The 24439-nt window shown below is 41.7% G+C and overlaps 1 protein-coding gene across 1 annotated transcript in view; it reads left to right on the top strand.

The window, feature by feature from the left end:
• Nucleotides 1-21712, top strand: part of rnf43 (ring finger protein 43) — an 89185-nt gene extending 67473 nt beyond the window's left edge. The window contains exons 3-9 of the mRNA XM_062960302.1: nucleotides 656-730; nucleotides 2022-2153; nucleotides 7371-7472; nucleotides 7720-7881; nucleotides 8469-8571; nucleotides 11652-13076; nucleotides 15859-21712. Of these exons, the coding sequence (XP_062816372.1) occupies nucleotides 656-730; nucleotides 2022-2153; nucleotides 7371-7472; nucleotides 7720-7881; nucleotides 8469-8571; nucleotides 11652-13076; nucleotides 15859-15902 (2043 nt within the window). The 3' untranslated portion in view covers nucleotides 15903-21712. The remainder of the gene's footprint in view (nucleotides 1-655; nucleotides 731-2021; nucleotides 2154-7370; nucleotides 7473-7719; nucleotides 7882-8468; nucleotides 8572-11651; nucleotides 13077-15858) is intronic.
• Nucleotides 21713-24439: the final 2727 nt, after the last annotated feature.

The raw sequence follows: 24439 nt of genomic DNA, 5'->3' as shown, positions 1-24439 counted from the left end.
AAATGGAGATGAGCACCAACCCCCAGAGTCAGACACGACTGGACTTAACGCCAGGGGAAAACCTTCACCCTTGACCTTAACTACCACCAATTCCTCAATACTTTATTTCCCATACCACCAGACAACGCCACAGCAACGCGTGGCCGGGCACAGCTAGTGTGATATAAAAACCCCTTTGAACGCCATCTGCAACAATTGAAGCGAGCTGGGGACAAAGGAAGAGGAAGTGGGACGGCAGAGGAGTAATAGGATTTCTCACTGCCAAATTAGGACATACAGTAGAGTCTCGCTTATCCAACGTTCTGTATTATCCAATGCAGTCTGCCTCCCACCCGGATCCACCTCTGTTTCTCTAGGCAGCAATTCTATCTTTATTTGTAATCAATGTTTTTGTAGTCAATGTTTTCAATACATTGCAATGTTTTCATAATAATAATAATTTTATAACCCACCTCCATCTCCCCGGAACCAAGCCTAACACATACAAAAAAAAAATACATAACAACCAAAATTAAAAACGGTAAGAATTAAAACCACAGAATGAATCGTAAAATACATCCATGAACATCAAACACAGAATGGGAAACCCGCAAGACAATTTCCTAACGATCAAAGGCCATGACGTATCCCTTTTCTTTTGCTCTTTTTTGGGCAGGCCAAACTGGCGGGAGAAAGGGGAGCACGGGCCGTTCTCTTTGACATTACAGATGACCAGGCTGCCGCTGACCAGGTAAGGAGTTCTCTTTTGGAGGCTTGGAAGAGGTATTGCCTTCCTCCCGTGATCCAATACTAATGCTACTACAAGTTGCCTATTGATTCATGGTGATTTGGAGGACCTCCAAAAGTCTAGAGAAGGTTCTGTCTATGAACCTTTAGGTCCTTCTGTTGGATGTTTTGCATGGAGGACCTACAGATGTTCTCTATAGATCCTCAAGGCCCTGTCGATCAAATCCACGAAGGCTTAAACCTGCAACTGTGGTCCAACTGTCTATGAACCTCTAGGTCCATCTGTTGGACGTTCTGCATGGAGGACCTACAGATGTTCTATTTAGATCCTCAAGGCCCTATTGATCAAATCCACAAAGGGTTAAACCTGCAACTGTGGTCCAACTGTCTATGAACCTCTAGGTCCTTCTGTTGGATGTTCTGCATGGAGGACCTACAGATGTTCTCTCTAGATCCTCAAGGCCCTATTGATCAAATCCATGAAGGCTTAAACCTGCAACTGTGGTCCAACTGTCTATGAACCTCGAGGTCCTTCTGTTGGATGTTCTGCATGGAGGACCTACAGATGTTCTCTCTAGATCCTCAAGGCCCTATTGATCAAATCCACGAAGGGTTAAACTTGCAACTGTGGTCCAACTGTCTATGAACCTCTAGGTCCTTCTGTTGGACGTTCTGCATGGAGGACCTACAGATGTTCTCTCTAGATCCTCAAGGCCCTATCGATCAAATCCACGAAGGCTTAAACCTGCAATTGTGGTCCAACTGTCTATGAACCTCGAGGTCCTTCTGTTGGACGTTTTGCATGGAGGACCTACAGATGTTCTCTCTAGATCCTCAAGGCCCTATCGATCAAATCCACGAAGGCTTAAACCTGCAATTGTGGTCCAATTGTCTATGAACCTCGAGGTCCTTCTGTTGGACGTTTTGCATGGAGGACCTACAGATGTTCTCTCTAGATCCTCAAGGCCCTATTGATCAAATCCACAAAGGGTTAAACTTGCAACTGTGGTCCAACTGTCTATGAACCTCTAGGTCCTTCTGTTAGATGTTTTGCATGGAGGACCTACAGATGTTCTCTCTAGATCCTCAAGGCCCTATTGATCAAATCCATGAAGGCTTAAACCTGCAACTATGGTCCAACTGTCTATGAACCTCTAGGTCCTTCTGTTGGATATTCTGCATGGAGGACCTACAGATGTTCTCTCTAGATCCTCAAGGCTCTATTGATCAAATCCACAAAGGCTTAAACTTGCAACTGTGGTCCAACTGTTTGTGTTTTACGTCTTGTTTAACAGCTGAGGAAGCCCCGGGGCCTCAGCCACCCAGTGGTTCTGATCTGGGGCCACGATGCCGAACTCTTGATGGGAGTGGTCAACAATAACCGGGAAGCGCATGTGAAGATCGAAGTGAAGGAGTTGCCGGCTTGGGTGAGTGCTCTTGCCATTAGACGCCCTCTTCCGTCTGAAGGCCCTGTCCAAATAACATGAGATGCAGATCTGTACGTGGAGACTTTTTTGTCCTTTCCAGCATGTGTAAACACCGATGGAGTTACATCACACACAACATGTCTCAATCCAAGTCAATGCCATACTGAGGAGAGGGCAAGCTTCGTTTTCTGTCACTCTAGAGACCAGGACACAATGGAACCGTGGAGTGTCCACTTGAACATGAGGAGTCCCCTTTTTTTATACTGGGTCTGGAAGGTCATCTGTCAGGAGCCGTTCCATGTGGCGCCTTGGTGTCTTCATTTTGAGTCCTATTCCTGAAGTTATTTGGGGTGGTGATTCACAAAACTGCATTGGATAGACCACATCAGCTCTAGATGATTAAATCTGGTTTTCAAATGGCAGGAAAGGAGTGTCCACTTGAACATGAGAAGTCTCCTTTTTTTATACTGGGTCTGGAAGGCCATCTGTCAGGAGCCGTTCCATGTGGAGCCTTGGTGTCTTCATTTTGAGTCCTATTCCTGGGATTATTTGGGGTGGTGATTCAAAAAATTGCATTGGTGAAGGTTCTGTTATTCTGTACAAATTGTCGGGTTCTCTTCTCCCAGTTGTGCTGTGGGTCAGTCTTCCACCAGAAAAAGCACCAAGACAAACGCTGGTAGATTCCAACAGGTTTTATTGTACAGAATAACAGAACCTTCTCTTTGGCCCATTTATATAGGGGCTCTCGAAAACCAGAGGGTAATTGAGGTTTTATGGCTGGCCCGTTTTATGGCTGGCATTTGTTCTTTGTCAGCCGACCGGAGATGTCAAAGATTGGAGATCATGACATCTGGACAGACCACATCAGCTCTAGATGATTAAAAATGGTTTTCTTTGGGCGAGTAGATGGCAACTACTGTATCAGAAACTAGAGCTGATGTGGTCTATCCAATGCAATTTTCTGAATCAGCACCCCAGATAACCACACCAAATCTAAAGCTTTTTTGTACTACTCTGTTTCCCCGAAAATAAGACATCCCCAGAAAATAAGACATCCCCAGAAAATAAGACCTAATAGAAGTTTTGCTGAATTGCTAAATATAAGGCCTCCTCCGAAAGTAAGGCCTAGCAAAGTTTTTGTTTGGAACAAGATCGGGTAAATGTACATACCATAGATTGTTGTACATGGAAATAAAGGGAGCAACAAGAAATAATAATAATAATAATAATAATAATAATAATAATAATAATAATAATAACAACTTTATTCTTATATCCCACCTCCATTTCCCAGAAGGGACTCAGGGCAGCTTACACAGGGACAAGCCCAACAACAACATCTATATATATAAAAGGGTAATGGAATCACGGCACCGGACAAAACAACTGAACTAAATGCCCCACAACCTCGAAAATTGACAGCACAACCTCTCATCCACGCCTCTACGTTCATACAACAAAAGAAAAATTAAGTCCTAACCACAGCAACACGTGGCCGGGTACAGCGAGTAAATATATATACGAACAGAAATCTAAAACAGTAATTTAAAAACACACTGGTGGCACAGTGTGTTAAAGCGCTGAGCTGCTGAAATTGTGGACCAAAAGGTCCCAGGTTCAAATCCCGGGAGCGGAGTGAGCGCCTGCTATTCGTTCCAGCTTCGGCCAGGCTAGCAGTTCGAAAACATGCCAATGTGAGTAGATCAATAGGTACTGCTCCAGCGGGAAGGTAACAGCGCTCCATTCAGTCATGCCAGTGGCCACATAACCTTGGAGGTGTCTATGGACAACGCCGGCTCTTCGGCTTAGAAATGGAGATGAGCACCAACCCCCCAGAGTCAGACACAACTGGACTTCATGTCAGGGGAAAACATTTACCTTTTTTATAGCAATAAAATACAATATAGAAATTCTTGAAAGGATTCACAGTTTGGTTATGCTGGTTTGTGATGACAACTACTGTACAGTAGATAATAAATTTTCGTGTTGCTGTGGCGAAGTATGGTGGTATGGGAAATAAAGTACAGTAGAATCTCACTTATCCAACATTCACTTATCCAACATTCTGGAATATCCAATGCATTTTTGTAGTCAATGTTTTCAGTACATCATGATATTTTGGTGCTAAATTAGTAAATACAGTAATTACTACATAGCATTACTGCGTATTGAACTACTTTTTCTGTCAAATTTGTTGTATAACATGATGTTTTGGTGCTTAATTTGTAAAATCATAACCTAATTTGATGTTTAATAGGCTTTTCCTTAATCCCTCCTTATTATCCAACAGATTCGCTTATCCAACATTCTGCTGGCCTGTTTATGTTGGATAAGTGAGACTCTACTGTATTGAGGAATTGGTGGTAGTTAAGGTAAAGGGTAAAGGTTTTCCATTATAAATGGGTTATATAGCTGTATGGAAGGGCCTTGAGTCTACACTGCCATCTAATCCAGTTCAAATCAGATAATCTCTATTTGATAGGCAGTGTGGAAGAGGCCTAAGTGAGGCCTAACTCTGCCTGTCCCCTGGGCTGAGTGGGTTGCTGGGAGACCAAGTGGGCGGAGCTTAGCCTTCTAACTGGCAGCAATTGGATAAAAACAATGATTTCTCTCCCTCTAATTAGGACTTAATTTTTCTTTTCTTTTTGTTGTATGAACGTAGAGGCATGGATGAGGGGTTGTGCTGCCAAGTTTAGTGTTTCTGGGATGTGTAGTTTTGTTGTTTTGTCCAAGGCCGAAATTTCATTACCCTTTTATATATATAGATGTAATATTACTACTAATACTGCAATATAGTGGTATAGTACAATATAGTATATAATGTTTATATTGTGCTGTGCTAATAATATAATATATTGTATATACATATATTGATAATAATGTAATGTAATACAATATAATAATAATACACGATTATAATTCTATATATTACATGTAATATTACTACTAATATTGCAATATAGTGGTATAGAACAATATAGTAGTATATAATGTTTATATTGTGCTGTGCTAATAATATAATTTCTTGTATGTACATATACAAGATGTGTAGTTTTGTTGTTTTGTCCTAGGCCGAAATTTCATTACCCTTGTATATATATATAGACTGTCTTGTTTTCGGGGAAACAGGGTAATGTTGGAGAATGGTCCCTGGTCAAAAAAAGGTTGGGAACCACTGAACTAGGAGATGACAGAGAGTGTGTCTTCTTTCCCTGTACAATTCTTCTCTCTCTGTATATATATATATATATTTCGTGGATCCCTCATGACGTCGTTCTCTATCTGGTTCCCACTGGGCATTTTTGTCCCATCTCCGATTTCCATGTCTTTCCCCTTCTTTCTTCATCCATACCTGTAACCTTTCACTTTCTCCTGGCTCTCCTTCTTCAAAGAGACGATTGTGTCACCTATTTCTAGGGAGGGAGAGACACAAAAAAGAAGAACCGGTCGTTTGATCTTGCCCCGCTGTCTAATTATAGGTTTCCCTTTGCTCCTTCCTTTTTGCTCTCCAGTTCTCCAGCCAGCTATCTGGTCTTGCTTCCCTTTTGTCTCGCTCTCTTCTAAATCCTTATCTACCTCCTGCTTTCATCCTTTCTGCTCTGATGAAACAGGCCGAACCTATCTCCCCACCATCTTCACTTCGTTAGAAAAGCAATCTCTTTACCACACGCTTGGTTTGTCCTCCATCCATACCGCACGCTGCTCCTTCCATCCATACCAAATCTCTTCTTTCACTCGTTTTTTTTCGGGACTTGTTCGTTCTTGTTTTTATTCCTGACCCAAAGCTTATTTTTTACCGTCTCTTCCAGATTTTCGTTCATCTTTTCTGAACCATTTTTTTCAGGATTTGGTCCTCCATTTTTAATGTGTACATCAATCTTTTCCTCGTGGCTCGGAAGGAATGAGATGCAGGGAATGTTCCGTCATTCGCTATTAACGTAGGGAGTTAAGGAGGGCACAATAAGTCGCCATATGAAGAGAAGGAACAAATCTTTGTCTTTGTTTGGAGAGGCAGAATTCATATTTGGGATAGCAAAGTTCTTATTCCTCCTTATTCCAGGTTTTCATTCCTCATAGTGCCTGTTTATCCTCACAGCAAGGTAGGTCAGACTGATAGACCTCGATAGGATGGAGGTCTACAATAGGTCTACGATAGGATGGAGGTCTACGATAGGTCTATGATAGGATGGAGGTCTACGATAGGATGGAGGTCTACGATAGGATGGAGGTCTACGATAGGTCTACGATAGGATGGAGGTCTACGATAGGTCTACGATAGGATGGAGGTCTACGATAGGATGGAGGTCTACGATAGGATGGAGGTCTACGATAGGTCTACGATAGGATGGAGGTCTACGATAGGATGGAGGTCTACGATAGGTCTACAATAGGATGGAGGTCTACGATAGGATGGAGGTCTACGATAGGTCTACGATAGGATGGAGGTCTACGATAGGATGGAGGTCTACGATAGGATGGAGGTCTACGATAGGTCTACGATAGGATGGAGGTCTACGATAGGATGGAGGTCTACGATAGGTCTACGATAGGATGGAGGTCTACGATAGGATGGAGGTCTACGATAGGTCTACAATAGGATGGAGGTCTACGATAGGATGGAGGTCTACGATAGGTCTACGATAGGATGGAGGTCTACGATAGGATGGAGGTCTACGATAGGATGGAGGTCTACGATAGGTCTACGATAGGATGGAGGTCTACGATAGGTCTACGATAGGATGGAGGTCTACGATAGGATGGAGGTCTACGATAGGATGGAGGTCTACAATAGGATGGAGGTCTACGATAGGATGGAGGTCTACGATAGGTCTACGATAGGATGGAGGTCTACGATAGGATGGAGGTCTACGATAGGTCTATGATAGGATGGAGGTCTACGATAGGATGGAGGTCTACGATAGGTCTACGATAGGATGGAGGTCTACGATAGGATGGAGGTCTACGATAGGTCTACGATAGGATGGAGGTCTACGATAGGTCTACGATAGGATGGAGGTCTACGATAGGATGGAGTTCTACGACAGGATGGAGGTCTACGATAGGATAGAGATCTACAATAAGATGGAGGTTACGATAGGATGGAGGCCTATGACAGGATGGAGGTCTACGATAGGATGGAGGTCTACGATAGGATGGAGGTCCATCATGACGGGGTTTGAACTGACATCCCCTCCCCTTCTGATATTTTCCCAACAGTCAAACTATGATCTCTGGATACTCCTTACAGTAGTCAGCACAGTCCTGGTCATCATTCTGATCTTCATCGTCCGCACCCGTTGCCAACCGAGGAGGAACCAGGTAAGGATCCATCTGATTTGGGGTGCTGGTTTCTCAAGAACCCCGCTTATATGAGAGTGGTGAGAGATGGGTTCTGGAGTCCTTCCTAGCATCGTGGACAAACATTTACTATCCAGTGATCAGTTTGTCTTAATGACTTTCGCTTGGTGCTTTTGGGCTGGGAAATGATCAGAAGGTGGCTTTCCCAACCTTTGGGCTCCTCCGTTGCTTTCTATTTGGTCCCTGAATGTTCTTGTCATTCCTGCAGGCCCATGCTCAAGAAGAGACCCTCCAGGCCATCAACCAGCTGGCCACCCGGAGGTACCAGTCCCGCCGGCGGCGTCCTGGGGCTCCCAATGGAGATTCGGCCAGCTCCTGCAGCTCTGCCCCTGTCTGCGCCATCTGCTTGGAAGAGTTCAGTGAGGGACAGGTGAGTTCAGAGAGGGCTCTTTCTGACCTGTGGACAGGTAGGCCAGCCCTTGGGGGTTTTCTTAAAGAGGCAATGGGATTGCTGACCAAAAGGTTGGTGGTTCAAATCCGGGTAGTGGGGTGATTTCCCGTCTGTCAGCTTCAGCTTCCCATGCGGGGACATGAGAGAAGCCTCCCACAGGATGGTAAAACATCAAACATCTGGGTGTCCCCTGGGCAACGTCCTTGCAGATGGCCAATTCTCTCATACCAGAAAATACTTGCAGTGTGGGCAGTGAGCTGGGCTGAAGGTCGGGTGCTCACCCCGACCTGGGCTTCGAACTGCCAACCTTTAGATTGGTAAGATTTATTGCAGCTGGTGGTTAACCTGCTGTGCTAAAGCGCGTTCCATCCCAGTGGTCCATCCAAGTGGATTCTGGGGTTGGTAGTGAGAGCTTCCCAGCTGACTGCATCGATCAATTGCACAGTGTTAGTGTATTTAGCTGCACTTCTCTAGCAGAGGGGTGTTTTGGATTCATTTTTTGAAGCAATACCGGAAAGGCGGATCCAGCATCCCCTTCTTTCCCTGACCTGGGTCTTTCTTTGCAGGAACTTCGGATCATCACCTGCTTCCATGAGTTCCACCGGTGCTGCGTGGATCCGTGGCTAAAGGAGCACCAAACGTGTCCACTGTGCATGTTCAACATTGTCGGTAAGCCTTGGCCGAGATGGCGCTCCCCCGGGAATGGGCTGAAGGACAGAATTATTGAATTGGAGGCTATCCCAAGGGCCATTCAGTCCAACTTCCTTCTGCTATACAAGAAAATACAATGAAAGCACTCTCGACAGATGGCCACCTGAGAGGCCCGCTCAGAGGCCAACCAATCACAGCAGGAGAAGGGCTTTTGGTGGGAGGATTCGCCATCCGTTTCCAAAAAGGAAGAGAAGGACAGGCAGAGAGATCTTCAGCCTTCTCTGCCATAGGAGTTCCTAACACTATTATTTAATATTATTTATTTACAGTACAGTAGAGCCTCACTTATCCAAGCTAAACGGGCCGGCAGAAGCTTGGATAAGCGAATATCTTGGATAATAAGGAGGGATTAAGGAAAAGCTTATTAAACATCAAATAAGGTTATGATTTTACAAATTAAACACCAAAACATCATGTTATACAACAAATTTGACATAAAAAGTAGTTCAATACGCAGTAATGTTATGTTGTAATTACTGTATTTACGAATTTAGCACCAAAATATCACGATATATTGAAAACATTTGCTGCAAAAATGGCTTGGATTATCCAGAAGCTTGGATAAGCGAGGCTTGGATAAGTGAGACTCTATTGTATTTATATTCCGCCCTTCTCACCCCGAAGGGGACTCAGGGCGCATTACAATGAACACATATATGGCAAACATTCAATGCCAACAGACAAACAACATATATAGACAGACACAGAGGCATTTAACATTTTTTTTCCAACTTCACGATTCCACCCACAGGGGGAGCTGTTGCTTTACTGTCCACTAGTGGCTGTACTTCCCCATTCCTTTCCTCGTGTTTTGCTGGCAGTTTTATGATGTTGTAAATTGGTTAAATTAGCCTCCCGCATAAAGCGTACCTAAATTTCCCTAATTGACAGATGCAACTGTCTTTCGGGGCTGCATAGGTCAACAGCAAGCTGGGCTATTTAATGGTCGGGGGCTTAACCCGACCCGGGCTTCGAACTCATGACCTCTCGGTCAGTAGTGATTTATTGCAGCTGGTTTCTAGCCAGCTGCGCCACAGCCCGGCACCATCAGAAATAGGTGGTCTTTGGCGACCCCTCTGACACCCCCCAGCGGTCCCGACCCCCGGGTTTAGAAATGCTGTCCTAACTTGTTCTAACTTCTAACTCCTTCTTGAATTGTTTCACCCAGAACCAGAGCCGACCCTAGGTATTTTTCAAGTGTAGGCGAACAGAATTTTGGCGCCCCCCCCCCCCCAAAAAAAACAATCACTGAAAAATAAAAGCGTTGGATAAGCAAAAATGTTGGATAATAAGGAGGGATTAAGGCAAAGCCTATTAAACATCAAATTACATTAAGATTTTACAAATTAAGCACCAAAACATCATGTTTTACAACAAATCAACAGAAAAAGCAGTCTCGACTGCGCCCCCGTATGTTTGGAACTACCTCTCCCATTTTGAAATATTCTGCACTTTGGCCCAGATCCGTGTTTTAGTCTCCTGTTTTTAACATTTTATGCTGTATGTTGATTTTTATGAGGGTTTTATTGATGTTGATGTTTTATTGTCGGAATATTTGTTTCATTGTTTTATTGCTGTATGTGTCGGGCTAGGCCCCCATGTAAGCCGCTCCAAGTCCCTCCGGGGAGATGGGGCGGGGTATAAAAATAAAGTACAGTAGAGTCTCGCTTATCCAAGCTAAACGGGCCAGCAGAAGCTTGGATAAGCGAGTATCTTGGATAATAAGGAGGGATTAAGGAAAAGCCTATTAAAGATCAAATTAGGTTGACTTGAAGGTTGGGTTGCTGACCTGAAGGCTGCCAGGTTCGAATCCCACCCAGGGAGAGCGCGGATGAGCTCCCTCTATCAGCTCCAGCTCCATGCGGGGACATGAGAGAAGCCTCCCACAAGGATGGTAAAAACATCAAAAACATCCGGGCGTCCCCTGGGCAACATCCTTGCAGACGGCCAATTCTCTCACTCCAGAAACAACTCCGGTTGCTCCTGACACACACAAAAAAATCAAATTAGGTTATGATTTTTTACAAATTAAGCCCCAAAACATCATGTTATACAACAAATTTAACAGAAAAAGCAGTTCAATACTCAGTAATGTTATGTTGTAATTACTGTATTTACGAATTTAGCACCAAAATATCACGATATATTGAAAACATTTGCTGCAAAAATGGCTTGGATTGTCCAGAAGCTTGGATAAGCGAGGCTTGGATAAGTGAGACTCTACTGTATTATTATTATTATTTGGCGCCCGAAGCGACGGCTTAATTTGCCTCATTGTTGGACCGGCTCTGCCCAGAACTAGACACAAGGTTATTCCAGGTGAAGTCTGACCAAAGCAGAAGATTATGACTTCCCTTGATCTCTAGACACTAGACATGTCCAAAAAATCGCTTTGAATCGTATATCGGAATTATTTCGGATTGTTCTCGCTTTTTGATACGCATTCCGAGACATTGTCCCACAGCGCAACCAGCAATGTAATTCGAACCATTGTTGGCCCATTCTCTAATTGTCTCTTAATGTTTCGTTAATTCCCCCCCCCCCAAATTTTTAAAAATATATTTTTAAAAATATATTTTTAAAAAAATTGTTTCTGAAACCTACCTTGAATGGGAGCTTAGCGCAGCCTAACATGGCTGCCGCTCCCCAGCCAATCAGAAGCTTCCACGATGGACGCAAAGGTGGGGGCTAGTGTTGATGAGGATAGTTCAAGAAATGAGGGCGGGAGAGCCCTGTAAAAGTCCCCCCCCCCCGGTTCCTTTTTTTTTTTTGGGCGATTGCACATGCACGTCGGCCAATTTAGAAACATTTAGAATCATTACGAATTTTCGGAAATATCCGAAATTTTTGGGTGAAAAAATCGGAAATACTTTCTATATCGAAGTGCCAGCGCCCCCCACTTTAGAAACGAGAATTGAAACATTTTTTTCATCGATCGGACATGCCTACTAGACACTATCCTCCTACTGAAAATTGTATGTTTGCACCCAATGTTGAAGTTGTATTTTCAGCTGACCCCACCTTTTTGCCTCTCCTAGACCGAGCGCCCGTTGCGTTGCCGGTGCACCCCCAGGAGGAGCCGCATCGCCCCGGAGCCGGGCAGAGGCCTCGCTTCTTCCAGCAACACCCGGGGCATGCCGTGTACCGCTTTCCGCCTGGGAACTGCTCTTCTGTGCTTCCCCAGGGCCACCCGTTCTTCCACTCTCCGGAGCTTTCCCAGCTGGACTTGGGGACCATGCATTACTTGCCCTACAGGCCGAGGAGGCTTGAACCTTGGTGTGGCCGCCAGCCGGCTCTTGCCCGAAGCCAGGTGGTCCCCCAGTCGCAGGAGTCTTTGGTGTGCGATCGGCAGCAGGCCTTCCCCTCCCGGAACGGCAGGGCCTGCTTGCTCCCGCACCCGTCCGCTTGCCGCCAGGGTCTCCGGGGAACCCTTGCTGCCAAAGCGAATCGTGCCACGGCGCTCCATCGGGGAATCCGCCAGGGGAGGCACCACTACCACCATCACCACCACCACCACCATCACAGCAGCGGCTCGGGGGAGAGTTATCTCACGGAGCCGAGTGGCTACCTCCCTGACGGGCCCGGTAGTGACTCCAGTTCAGGGCCTTGCCACGGTTCCTCCAGCGACTCCATCTTGAATTGCACTGACGTCAGCTTGACCGCCATCCACGGCAGCTGCTCCACTTTCCGTAGTTCGCTGAGCAGTGATTATGATCCATTCGCCTTCTGCGGTTCGGAGAAGGCGGCGGTGGAAAACAGAGCCGAGCCAAGTCCTTCGTGGAAGGACCCGAGGCCGCGCTCCGTAGACTCTGCGATGGTGGGCAGAGCCCAGCTGGCCAGCAGTCACGTTGTCCACTACCACCACCACCACCACAGGCACCACCATTACGGACGGAGCCCACCATCAGACTGTCGGAGCAGTAAGTCAGGCCACGAACCCAGCCAACGCAAGGCCAAATATTCCCGGACCAAAGAGCAAAAGAAGGCAGAGAAGATCCAGCTGCTTGAAGCGGATGCCTCCCAAGTTGGACAATCTGCATCTCTGGCCGAAGAACAGCAAGCGTTCCCTTTCGCAGCTCAGTCTGACTTTGGCGCAGAGTCCGAAGCCGTTGGGTTGTGGACTTCTCAGAAACGTTACCTGCAAATCCATCCCAGTCGGAGGAGATGGAAATGCCCCCTCGACACTTCCCAGCTTTCTTTCTCTGAAGACTCCAACGTACCCCTAGACTCTAATGCCCCCAGTCCTTCTGGTCCCAACAACTGCTGCTCAATAGAGGTTCAACCTCTCCTGGCGAGCGGAGCCTCCGCGGATAAATCCCAAGTTTCGCCATGCTCCGTTATGGAGCTTCAGACAGAAAGGGACGGATTGGAGCTACTGGACTCTGAGGCCGTGACTTCTGGGGAGTGTTCAGAGATGGACACCAGTGCTTACCTCAATGGCCAAACTCAACAAGACCTTCAGGGTAAGATTACTCATTATTTGACTTATTCTGGGACCTATTCTTTACCCCCTCCTAATGAATACGGTGTCAGAAAGGATTTTCTACCTTCTGTCCAACACTAACCCTGCAGTTACTCATAAGGTGGCCCTTTTTGTCCTGGCAGCTCAGAAAATCAGGGCAAAACTGATCTCTGATGTCGCAGTTGACTGTGCTGGGGATGCTTTTAACTAATAGTGTTTTTTTATATCCAGTGTGTTCCCTGCTTGGGTTTTAACAATGCTGTACTTACTTGGTTTTATCTTGTTTTTAATTATGTTGGTGCTAATCCATGAAATATGTAGTACAGTAGAGTCTCACTTATCCAACATAAACGGGCTGGCAGAACGTTGGATAAGCGAATATGTTGGATAATAAGGAGAGATTAAGAAAAAGCCTATTAAACATCAACATAGGTTATGATTTTACAAATTAAGCACCAAAACATCATGTTATACAACAAATTTGACAGAAAATGTAGTTCAATAGGCAGGAATGTTACGTAGTACAGTAGAGTCTCACTAATCCAAGCCTCGCTAATCCAAGCCTCTGGATAATCCAAGCCATTTTTGTAGTCAATGTTTTCAATATATCATGATATTTTGGTGCTAAATTCGTAAATACAGTAATTACAACATAACATTACTGTGTATTGAACTACTTTTTCTGTCAAATTCTGTCAAATAACATCAAGTTTTGGTGCTTAATTTGTAAAATCATAACCTAATTTGATGTTTAATAGGCTTTTCCTTAATCCCTCCTTATTATCCAAGATATTCACTTATCCAAGCTTCTGTCGGCCCGTTTAGCTTGGATAAGTGAGACTCTACTGTAATTACTGTATTTACAAATTTAGCACCAAAATATCACGATGTTTTGAAATCATTGACTACAAAAATGCGTTGGATAATCCAGAACATTGGATAAGTGAGTGTTGGATAAGTGAGACTCTACTGTAATAGTGTTTTTTTTATATCCAATGTGTTCCCTGCTTGGGTTTTAACAATGCTGTACTTACTTGGTTTTATCTTGTTTTTAATTATGTTGGTGCTAATCCATGAAATATGTAGTATTTGAAGGGCATATCCGGACACTGATATTTGCAGCATTTTAATGTTTTAATGATTTATATAGGGTTTTAATGGCATCTATATATATAAATGAGTGACGGCATCATGGCGACCAACAAAACAACAAAACTACAGGCCTCTCAACCTCGAAATTTGACAACACAACCCATCATCCACGCCTCTAGGTTGATACAACAAAAAGAAAAGAAAAATAAAGTCCTAATTAGAGGGAAAGGAATAATTGTTTTTATCCAATTGCTGCCAGTTAGAGGACTAATCTCTGCCCACTTGGTCTCCTAGCAACCAACTCAGCCCAGGGGACAGGCAGACTTAGGCCTCACTTAGGCCTCTTCCACAGATTATCTAATTTGCACTGGATTATATGGCAGTGTAGACTCAAGGCCCTTCCACACAGCTATATTACCCATTTATAATCTTATATGATCTGCTTTGAACTGGATTATCTTGACTCCACACTGCCATATAATCCACTTCAGTGTGCATTTTATACAGCTGTGAAGAAGGGGCCTCATATAATCCAGTTCTAAGCAGATAATATAAGATTATAAATATAATATGTAATAATTACTGTGATATAGAATCATAGAATCATAGAATCGTAGAGTTGGAAGAGACCTCATGGGCCATCCAGTCCAACCCCCTGCCATAGAAGCAGGAAATCGCATTCAAAGCGATTAATAATAATACAGAACAATATAATCTCTAAAATCAGGACAGTAAATAAAGAGCAACACTCTGAAAGCATAAGCCATAGCAACGCGTGGCCGGGCAAAGCTAGTGTTTTATATTGTATTTGATGGTCTGGCTTTTGTGTATTTGTTTGTTTGTCTTGCATGCGAAAGACCTATGGTCTAAGCCAGGGGTCCCCAAACTACGGCCTGGGGGCCACATGCGGCCCATCGAAGCCATTTATCCGGTCCCTGCGGTGGCGGGTCCCTCCTCCGCCGAGGAAGGCTCAGTGCGCGCCTTCCAAAGCTTTGCTTGTTTATAATGGTATTTTAATTATTATTTAGTTAATAATTAATTATAAAGGGGTGCTTTGCTAGTGCTTTTGGTGCACAAAGGCAGAAGGGAATTGTACTAAATAGCCCAAGGGGTCTCTTCCAACCCTCTTTGTTATTATTATTGACACAAAGACACAGTATAACACAGCAAACAAGATATCTATACTGGATTTTGAATCACAAGTTGAACACTTACAAAACATTTAGGACTGTGTGATGCATTATTATTATTATTATTATTATTATTATTATTATTATTAACATTGAGGTCTCTTTCAACCCCCTTTATTATTTTTAAGATGATGATGATGATGATGATTATTATTATTATTAGCATTGCGGCTGTATTTGTTCCCTTTTTTAAACTTCAAAATAACATATGTGCAGTGTGCATAGGAATTTGTTAATAGTTTTTTTTAAAAAAAAAAACTAAAAAAACTATAGTTTTTTTAAAAAAAAACTATAGTCCCCAGCCCTCCAACAGTCTGAGAGACCGTGAACTGGCCCCCTGTTTAAAAAGTTTGGGGACCCCTGGTCTAAGCATTAAATAAATTTGGATTATTTGAGATAGGTCTGGGAAGCAATACCCACCAATCCCCCGAAGGGCCCACAACAACAACAAAAAACAACATTTTATCAACTAGTCGCTCACATATTTGTTCTTGATTACAGGACCCAATGAGGACACCCCAGATGTGTACGAACATTCGGTGTGACAGGAAGTGGAATCTATGATGGAGCAATGCCAGAAGAGAACATTTGACAGTTCAGAAAGCCAGGGAGTGTGGACTTTATCGCACGCCTTCAGCCCAGCCTTGCATTCCTATCCAAAACAGCACGTTTCCCGACATCACGGCTACTTGATGTAGTCGTCAAAGCCATCACGCTTGTGCCAAATGTAATCTGCCCGTCTTGCAAGTGGTCATCTTGACATGCCTGGGATGGAGGGACCTGTGTCGCTCCTTGTTTGAACGAGAAGAGCTAGGATAGGAAATAATATCCCACTGTACCCCAAGGTGCTCTTTCCATCCTCTGTGCTTGTCAAAGTGCCTTAGATCCCTGAATGTTTACGTTTCCGCAATATTATCGGTCCCACCCCACCGCATCTCACCTCCACCAGAGCCACCTTAGTTCTAACTGCCTTGGAAAGATGTTGTGATGAGTTTAAGCACAAACAAAAAGAAGGGGAGAAGTTCACGCAGTCGCATACATTTCCCCCAAACTCAGATGTATTGGAAGGGTCCCAGGCCTTTGGGATCATGTTTAACTCTTGCCAGGGCAAGCAGCCCAATCTCTTTGCTCAATGGGACAGTACTCTGAATCCTCAAAGTTACAGTAAGCTAGTAGATTGTTTTAGATATAAATGTCTCATGTTTCCATGTACAGCCCTAGTAACCCTAAATTACAATAGATATTTCAGGGAGAGCCCTCTTTCAGGAGGCAGGCCTTGGACCATGATCTTACGGTAGTTGACCTGTTAAGTATTTCTTAACACGGTAAGATAAATCCAGATATTCCCTTCTAAAGTTGCTCTGGACCAGTTTAATAATACAGTAGAGTCTCACTTATCCAACATAAACGGGCCGGCAGAACGTTGGATAAGTGAATATGTTGGATAATAAGGCGGGATTAAGGAAAAGCCTATTAAACTTCAAAATAGGTTATGATTTTACAAATTAAGCACCAAAATATCATGTTATACAACAAATTTGACAGAAAAAGTAGTTCAATACGCAGTAATGCTATGTAGTAATTACTGTATTTATGAATTTAGTACCAAAATACAGTCAAGTCTCACTTATCCAACATAAACGGGCTGGCAGAATGTTGGATAAGCGAATATGTTGGATAATAAGGAGAGATTAAGAAAATGCCTATTAAATTTCAGATTAGGTTATGATTTTACAAATTAAGCACCAAAATATCATGTTATACAACAAATTTGACAGAAAAAGTAGTTCAATACGCAGTAATGCTATGTAGTAATTACTGTATTTATGAATTTAGTACCAAAATACAGTCGAGTATCACTTATCCAACATAAACGGGCTGGCAGAATGTTGGATAAGCGAATATGTTGGATAATAAGGAGAGATTAAGAAAATGCCTATTAAACATCAAAATAGGTTATGATTTTACAAATTAAGCACCAAAATATCATGTTAGACAACAAATTTGACAGAAAAAGTAATTCAATACGCAGTAATGCTATGTAGTAATTACTGTATTTATGAATTTAGTACCAAAATACAGTCGAGTCTCACTTATCCAACATAAACGGGCTGGCAGAATGTTGGATAAGCGAATATGTTGGATAATAAGGAGAGATTAAGAAAATGCCTATTAAATTTCAGATTAGGTTATGATTTTACAAATTAAGCACCCAAATATCATGTTATACAACAAATTTGACAGAAAAAGTAGTTCAATACGCAGTAATGCTATGTAGTAATTACTGTATTTATGAATTTAGTACCAAAATACAGTCGAGTATCACTTATCCAACATAAACGGGCTGGCAGAATGTTGGATAAGCGAATATGTTGGATAATAAGGAGAGATTAAGAAAATGCCTATTAAACATCAAAATAGGTTATGATTTTACAAATTAAGCACCAAAATATCATGTTAGACAACAAATTTGGCAGAAAAAGTAGTTCAATACGCAGTAATGCTATGTACTAATTACTGTATTTATGAATTTAGCACCAAAATATCACGATATATTGAAAACATTGACTACAAAAATGCGTTGGATAATCCAGAATGTTGGATAAGCGATTGTTGGATAAGTGAGACTCTACTGTACCATGATGTATTGAAAACATTGTCTACAAAAATGCGTTGGATAATCCAGAACGTTGGATAAGCGAGTGTTGGATAAGTGAGACTCTACTGTAATACAGTGTTCCCTCACTACTTCGTGGTTCGCTTTCCGCGGACTTGCTGTTTCGCAGTTTTTTTAATCTATATATATAAAAGAGTGATGGCATCAGGGCAGCAGACAAAACAACAAAACTACAGGCCCCCCAACCTCGAAATTCAACAACACAACCCATCATTCACGGCTCTAGGTTGATACAACAAAATGAAAAGAAAAATAAAGTCCTAATTAGAGGGAGAGGAATAATAGTTTTTATCCAATTGCTGCCAGTTTGAAGGCTAAGCTCCACCCACTTGGTCTCCTAGCAACCTCCTCAGCCCAGGGGACAGGCACAGTTAGGCCTCACTTAGGCTTCTTCCACAGATTATCAGATTTGCACTGGATTATATGGCAGTGTAGACTCAAGGCCCTTCCACACAGCTATATAGCCCATTTAGAATCTTATATTATCTGCTTTGAACTGGATTATCTTGACTCCACACTGCCATATAATCCACTTCAGTGTGAATACTAAACATAAAGACAACCATACAACAGACATTCAATACCACCACTACCTCAACAATTTCTCACCAACACCACCAGACAACGCCACAGCAACGCGTGGCCGGGCACAGCTAGTAAACACTAAAATAATAGTATTAATCATGAAATAATATCACAAATCCCTCTTTCTACTTCCTTCCAATCCCACTTGATTTAAGCCCATCCAAGCAGCCATGAGATCATGCCAAACGCACCTGCTCCTCAAGGTCTTATCACGGATTTTCTCAGAACATCTAATTACAGTGTTCCCTCACTCACTACTCTGCGGTTTGCTTTTCGCACCCTCACTGCTTCGCGTTTTTTTAATCTATCTATATATATAAAAGAGTGATGGCATCAGGGCAGTGGACAAAACAACAAAACTACAGGCCTCCCAACCTCGAAATTTGACAACACAACCCATCACCCACGGCTCTAGGTTGATACAACAAAAAGAAAAGAAAAATAAAGTCCTAATTAGAGGGAGAGGAATAATTGTTTTTATCCAGTTGCTGCCAGTTAGAGGGCTAAGCTCCGCCCACTTGGTCTCCTAGCAACGCACTCAGCCCAGGGGACAGGCACAAGAGTTTGGAGAGACCCCTAGGGGCCATCCAGCCCAACCCTTTCTACTATGCAGCAGGACACAATCCAAGCATTCCCAACACATGGACAACGTATAAATACTATACAATACGACACAGGGACATAGACCCCCTCTACCCTCATCACTTTCACAGTACACAAACAACCAAATGCATACTAAACATAAAGACAACCATACAACAGACATTCAATACCACCACTACCTCAACAAGTTCTCACCAACACCACCAGACAACGCCACAGCAACGCGTGGCCGGGCATAGCTAGTAAACACTAAAATACTATAAATCATAAAATAATATTATAAATCTCTCTTTCTACTTCCCTCCTAAGGAGAAGCCTAAGGAAGGAAGAAGCCGAAGCGAGAGAAAAGGAGGCTGACGTAGCTTTGTTTTCGCCTCACAAGATAGACAGAGATGCTACTTGCCAGTGAGATTGTAAACAACACAAATATAGTGTCCCAATAATAATAATAATAATAATAATAATCCAACCTAGCAGTTCAAAAACATGCCAATGTGAGTAGATCAATACGTACCGCCCCGGTGGGAAGGTAATGGCGCTCCATGCAGTCATGCCGGCCACATGACCTTGGAGGTGTCTATGGACAACGCCGGCTCTTCGGCTTAGAAATGGAGATGAGCACCAACCCCGAGAGTCAGACATGACTGGACTTAACATCAGGGGAAACCTTTACCTTAATAATAATAATAATAATTATTATTATTATTATTATTATTATTATTATTATTATTATTTTATTGTACCCCGCCTCCATCTCCCCACAGGAGGGATAATCTGCTTATTTCCACAATAAACAGATTAAAACATATATATATATATATACACACACACACATACACACACATATACACACAGTAGAGTCTCACTTATCCAAGACTCGCTTATCCAAGGTTCTGGATTATCCAAGGCTTTTTTGTAGTCAATGTTTTCAATATATCATGATATTTTGGTGCTAAATTCGTAACTACAGTAATTACAACATAACATTACTGCGTATTGAACTACTTTTTATGTCAAATTTGTTGTATAACATGATGTTTTGGTGCTTAATTTGTAAAATCATAACCTAATTTGATGTTTAATAGGGTTTTCCATTATCCAAGATATTCGCTTATCCAAGGTTCTGCCGGCCCCTTTAGTTTGGATAAGGGAGACTCTACTGTATATATACATTTAACGATAAAACATCATATACATTTAACATTACACAGGTCAAACCAAGAGTTTACAACAGTAATAAGTAAAATCGTCTAATAAGAACAAGATAATAAAAAGGCAGGGCAGTGGTGCAAAGCGCAGGATTAAAGTCCCTACTTTGCGGATTTTGACTTTTCGCGGGTTGTCCTGGAACGTAACCCCCACAATAAGTGAGGGAACACTGTAATAATAATAATAATAATAATAATAATAATAATAATAATAATAATAACTCAGCCTCTATCAGGACCTCAAGATTGAACTACAAAGACTCTGGCATAAACCAGTGTAGGTGATGTGCACATTGGGTGCCGTGCCAAAAGATCTCAGCCGGCATTTGAAAACAACAGACATTGACAAAATTACGATCTGCCAACTGCAAAAGGCCACCCTACTGGGATCTGCACGCACCATCCGAAAATACATCACACAATCCTAGACACTTGGGAAGTGTTCGACTTGTGATTTTGTGATATGAAATCCAGCATATCTATCTTGTTTGCTGTGTCATAATAATAATAATAATAATAATAATAATAATAATAATAATAATAATAATAACAACTTTATTTTTGTACCCTGCCTCCATCTCCCTGAAGGGACTCAGGGCGGCTAACATGGGGCCAAGCCCAGGCAATTACAATAAAACAAAATAAAATACATACAAGACACGCGGCATCATCAAGTAAAAATGCTTACATAGTCACACAATAAAACAATAAAATAGCAACAACAACATAATGAAACATAGCATTAAACCGTACAAGAATTAAACGAGGGCAAACTCGGCCAAAGTGCGAGGAGTGAAAATTATTAAATTATTTGCCCTCCACATCCATTCTTTTGACTGATGAAGATATTTTGATATGCATTGGTGTCAAGTTGAGTCCATACTTAGGTATAGGGTTCAAAAAGGGTTCAAAAAGAAAACCCCCTTTCTTCCCTTTCCAATTGCCCTCCGCTCTCTCTCTCCTTCCTGGCAACCTCAGACCCTTTGAAATGTGAACGAGGAATTTTATTTTTGTACTTTTTAATGAAAATTTCCCAAGTCGACTTCGCGGGCACTTGGGTACTTTTGTAAACCAAACCGAAAAAAAGGGACGCTGACGTTTCTGTATATACGTTTGCAAAAAAATAATAATGATGTATTTATGTCAAAGAGATAGAGATTGTTTGACTGTGTGGGGACATGCTCAAACCTATTTATTTTGCTAATATATTTATCCACATGTAAAGCTGTTCAGTGCCTGTTATAATTTTTTTCCTCCAGTATAAAGACATTGGGTGCCCATATTTGAGAGATTGCCTCTTCTTCATTGGTCGGAAATGCATTATTTACAACATTTACATGTTTTAACAGTGTTTACACTATGTAACAAAGGTTTTTTGACAGAACCAATTAGGAAATGACATTGATACCGCAGAAACAAAAACATTGTGATACTTTGTGTTATTTGTGTTGGATTTGTACCTGTTCTGCAGCAAGCAAAGCTTGTTTTTCTCCTGAAGACCCTGCAGACAAAAAGAAAGGAAGGTGTGGTTTAATAATAATAATAATAATAATAATAATAGAATCGTAGCGCTGGAAGGGACCCCAGTCCAACCCTAACAACAACAACAACAACAACAACAACAACAATAGAATCATAGAGCTGGAAGGGACCCCAATGGCCATCCAGCCCAAACCTAATAATAATAATAATAATAATTGAAACATTGAGTTGGAAGGGGCCCCAATGGCCATCCAGTCCAACCCTAATAATAATAATAATAATAATAGAATCGTACAGCTGGAAGGGACCCCAATGGCCATCTAGTCCAACCCTAATAATAATAATAATAATAATAATAATAATAATAATAATGGAATCATTCAGTTGGAAGGGGCCCCAATGGCCATCCAGTCCAACCCTAATAATAATAATAATAATAATAATAATAATAATAATAATAATAGAATCATAGAGCTGGAAGGGACCCCAATGGTCATCCAGTCCAACCGTAATAATAATAATAAAAAAAAACAACAACAACAACAACAACAATAATAATGGAAACATAGAGCTGGAAGAGACCCCAATGGCCCTCCAGTCCAACCGTAGTAGTAATAATAATAATAATAATAATAATAATAATAATAATAGAATCGTAGAGCTGGAAGGGACCCCAATGGCCATCCAGCCTAAACCTAATAATAATAATAATGGAATCATTGAGTTGGAAGGGGCCCCAATGGCCATCCAGTCCAACCCTAATAATAATAATAATGGAATCATTGAGTTGGAAGGGGCCCCAATGGCCATCCAGTCCAACCCTAATAATAATAATAATAATAATAATAATAATAGAATCGTACAGCTGGAAGAGACCCCAATGGCCATCTAGTCCAACCCTAGTAATAATACAGTAGAGTCTCACTTATCCAAGCTAAACGGGCCGGCAGAAGCTTGGATAAGCGAATATCTTGGATAATAAGGAGGGAGTAAGGAAAAGCCTATTAAACATCAAATTAGGTTATGATTTTACAAATTAAGCACCCAAACTTCACGTTATACAACAAATTTGACAGAAAAAGTAGTTCAATAAAAAGTAATGTTATGTTGTAATTACTGTATTTACGAATTTAGCACCAAAGTATCATTATATATTGAAAACATTGACTACAAAAATGGCTTGGATTATCCAGAAGCTTGGATAAGCGAGGCTTGGATAAGTGAGACTCTACTGTAATACTAATAATAATGGAATCATAGAGCTGGAAGGGACCCCAATGGCCATCCAGTCCAACACTAATAATAATAATAATAATAATAATAGAATCGTACAGCTGGAAGGGACCCCAATGGCCATCCTGTCCAACCCTAATAATAATAATAATAATAATAATAATAATGGAATCATAGAGCTGGAAGGGGCCCCAATGGCCATCCAGTCCAACTCTAATAATAATAATAATAATAATAATAATAATAATAATAATGATAGAATCATAGAGCTGGAAGGGACCCCAATGGCCATCCAGTCCAACCCTAATAATAATAATAATAATAATGGAATCATAGAGCTGGAAGGGACCCCAATGGCCATCCAGTCCAACCCTAATAATAATAATAATAGTAAGAGTAAGAAGAATAATGGAATCGTAGAGCTGGAAGGGACCCCAATGGCCATCCAGTCCAACCCTAATAATAATAATAATAATAATAATACTAATAATAGAATCGTAGAGCTGGAGGGGACCCCAATGGTCATCCAGTCCAACCCTAATAGCAATAATAATAATAATAAATTCGTAGAGCTGGAAGGGACCCCAATGGCCATCCAGTCCAACCCTAATAATAATAATAATAATAATAACAATAATAATAGAATCATAGAGCTGGAAGGGACCCCAATCGCCATCCAGTCCAACCCTAATAATAATAATAATAATAATAATAATAATAATAATAATAGAATTGTAGAGCTGGAAGGGACCCCAATGGCCATCCAGTCCAACCCTAATAATAATAATAATAATAATAATAATAATAATAATAATAATAGAATTGTAGAGCTGGAAGGGACCCCAATGGCCATCCAGTCCAACCCTAATAATAATAATAATAATAATAATAATAATAGAATTGTAGAGCTGGAAGGGACCCCAATGGTCATCCAGTCCAACCCTAATAATAAAAATAATAATAATAGAATCGTAGAGCTGGAAGGGACCCCAATGGCCATCCAGTCCAACCTTAATAATAATAATAATAATAATAATAATAATAATAATAATAATAGAATTGTAGAGCTGGAAGGGACACCAATGGCCATCCAGTACAACCGTAACAACAACAACAATAATAATAATAATAATAATAATAATAATAACAACAATAATAGAATCGTAGAGCTGGAAGGGACCCCAATGGCTATCCAGTCCAACCCTAATAATAATAATAATAATAATAATAATAATGGAATCATTGAGTTGGAATGGGTCCCAATGGCCATCCAGTCCAATCCTAATAATAATAA

Source organism: Anolis carolinensis, unplaced genomic scaffold (genome assembly GCF_035594765.1).
Source record: "Anolis carolinensis isolate JA03-04 unplaced genomic scaffold, rAnoCar3.1.pri scaffold_7, whole genome shotgun sequence".
In the NCBI taxonomy this organism is placed as follows: Eukaryota; Metazoa; Chordata; class Lepidosauria; order Squamata; family Dactyloidae; genus Anolis; species Anolis carolinensis.
Note: the sequence above shows the minus strand (reverse complement) of the source record. Positions and strands in the feature narration are given on the sequence as shown.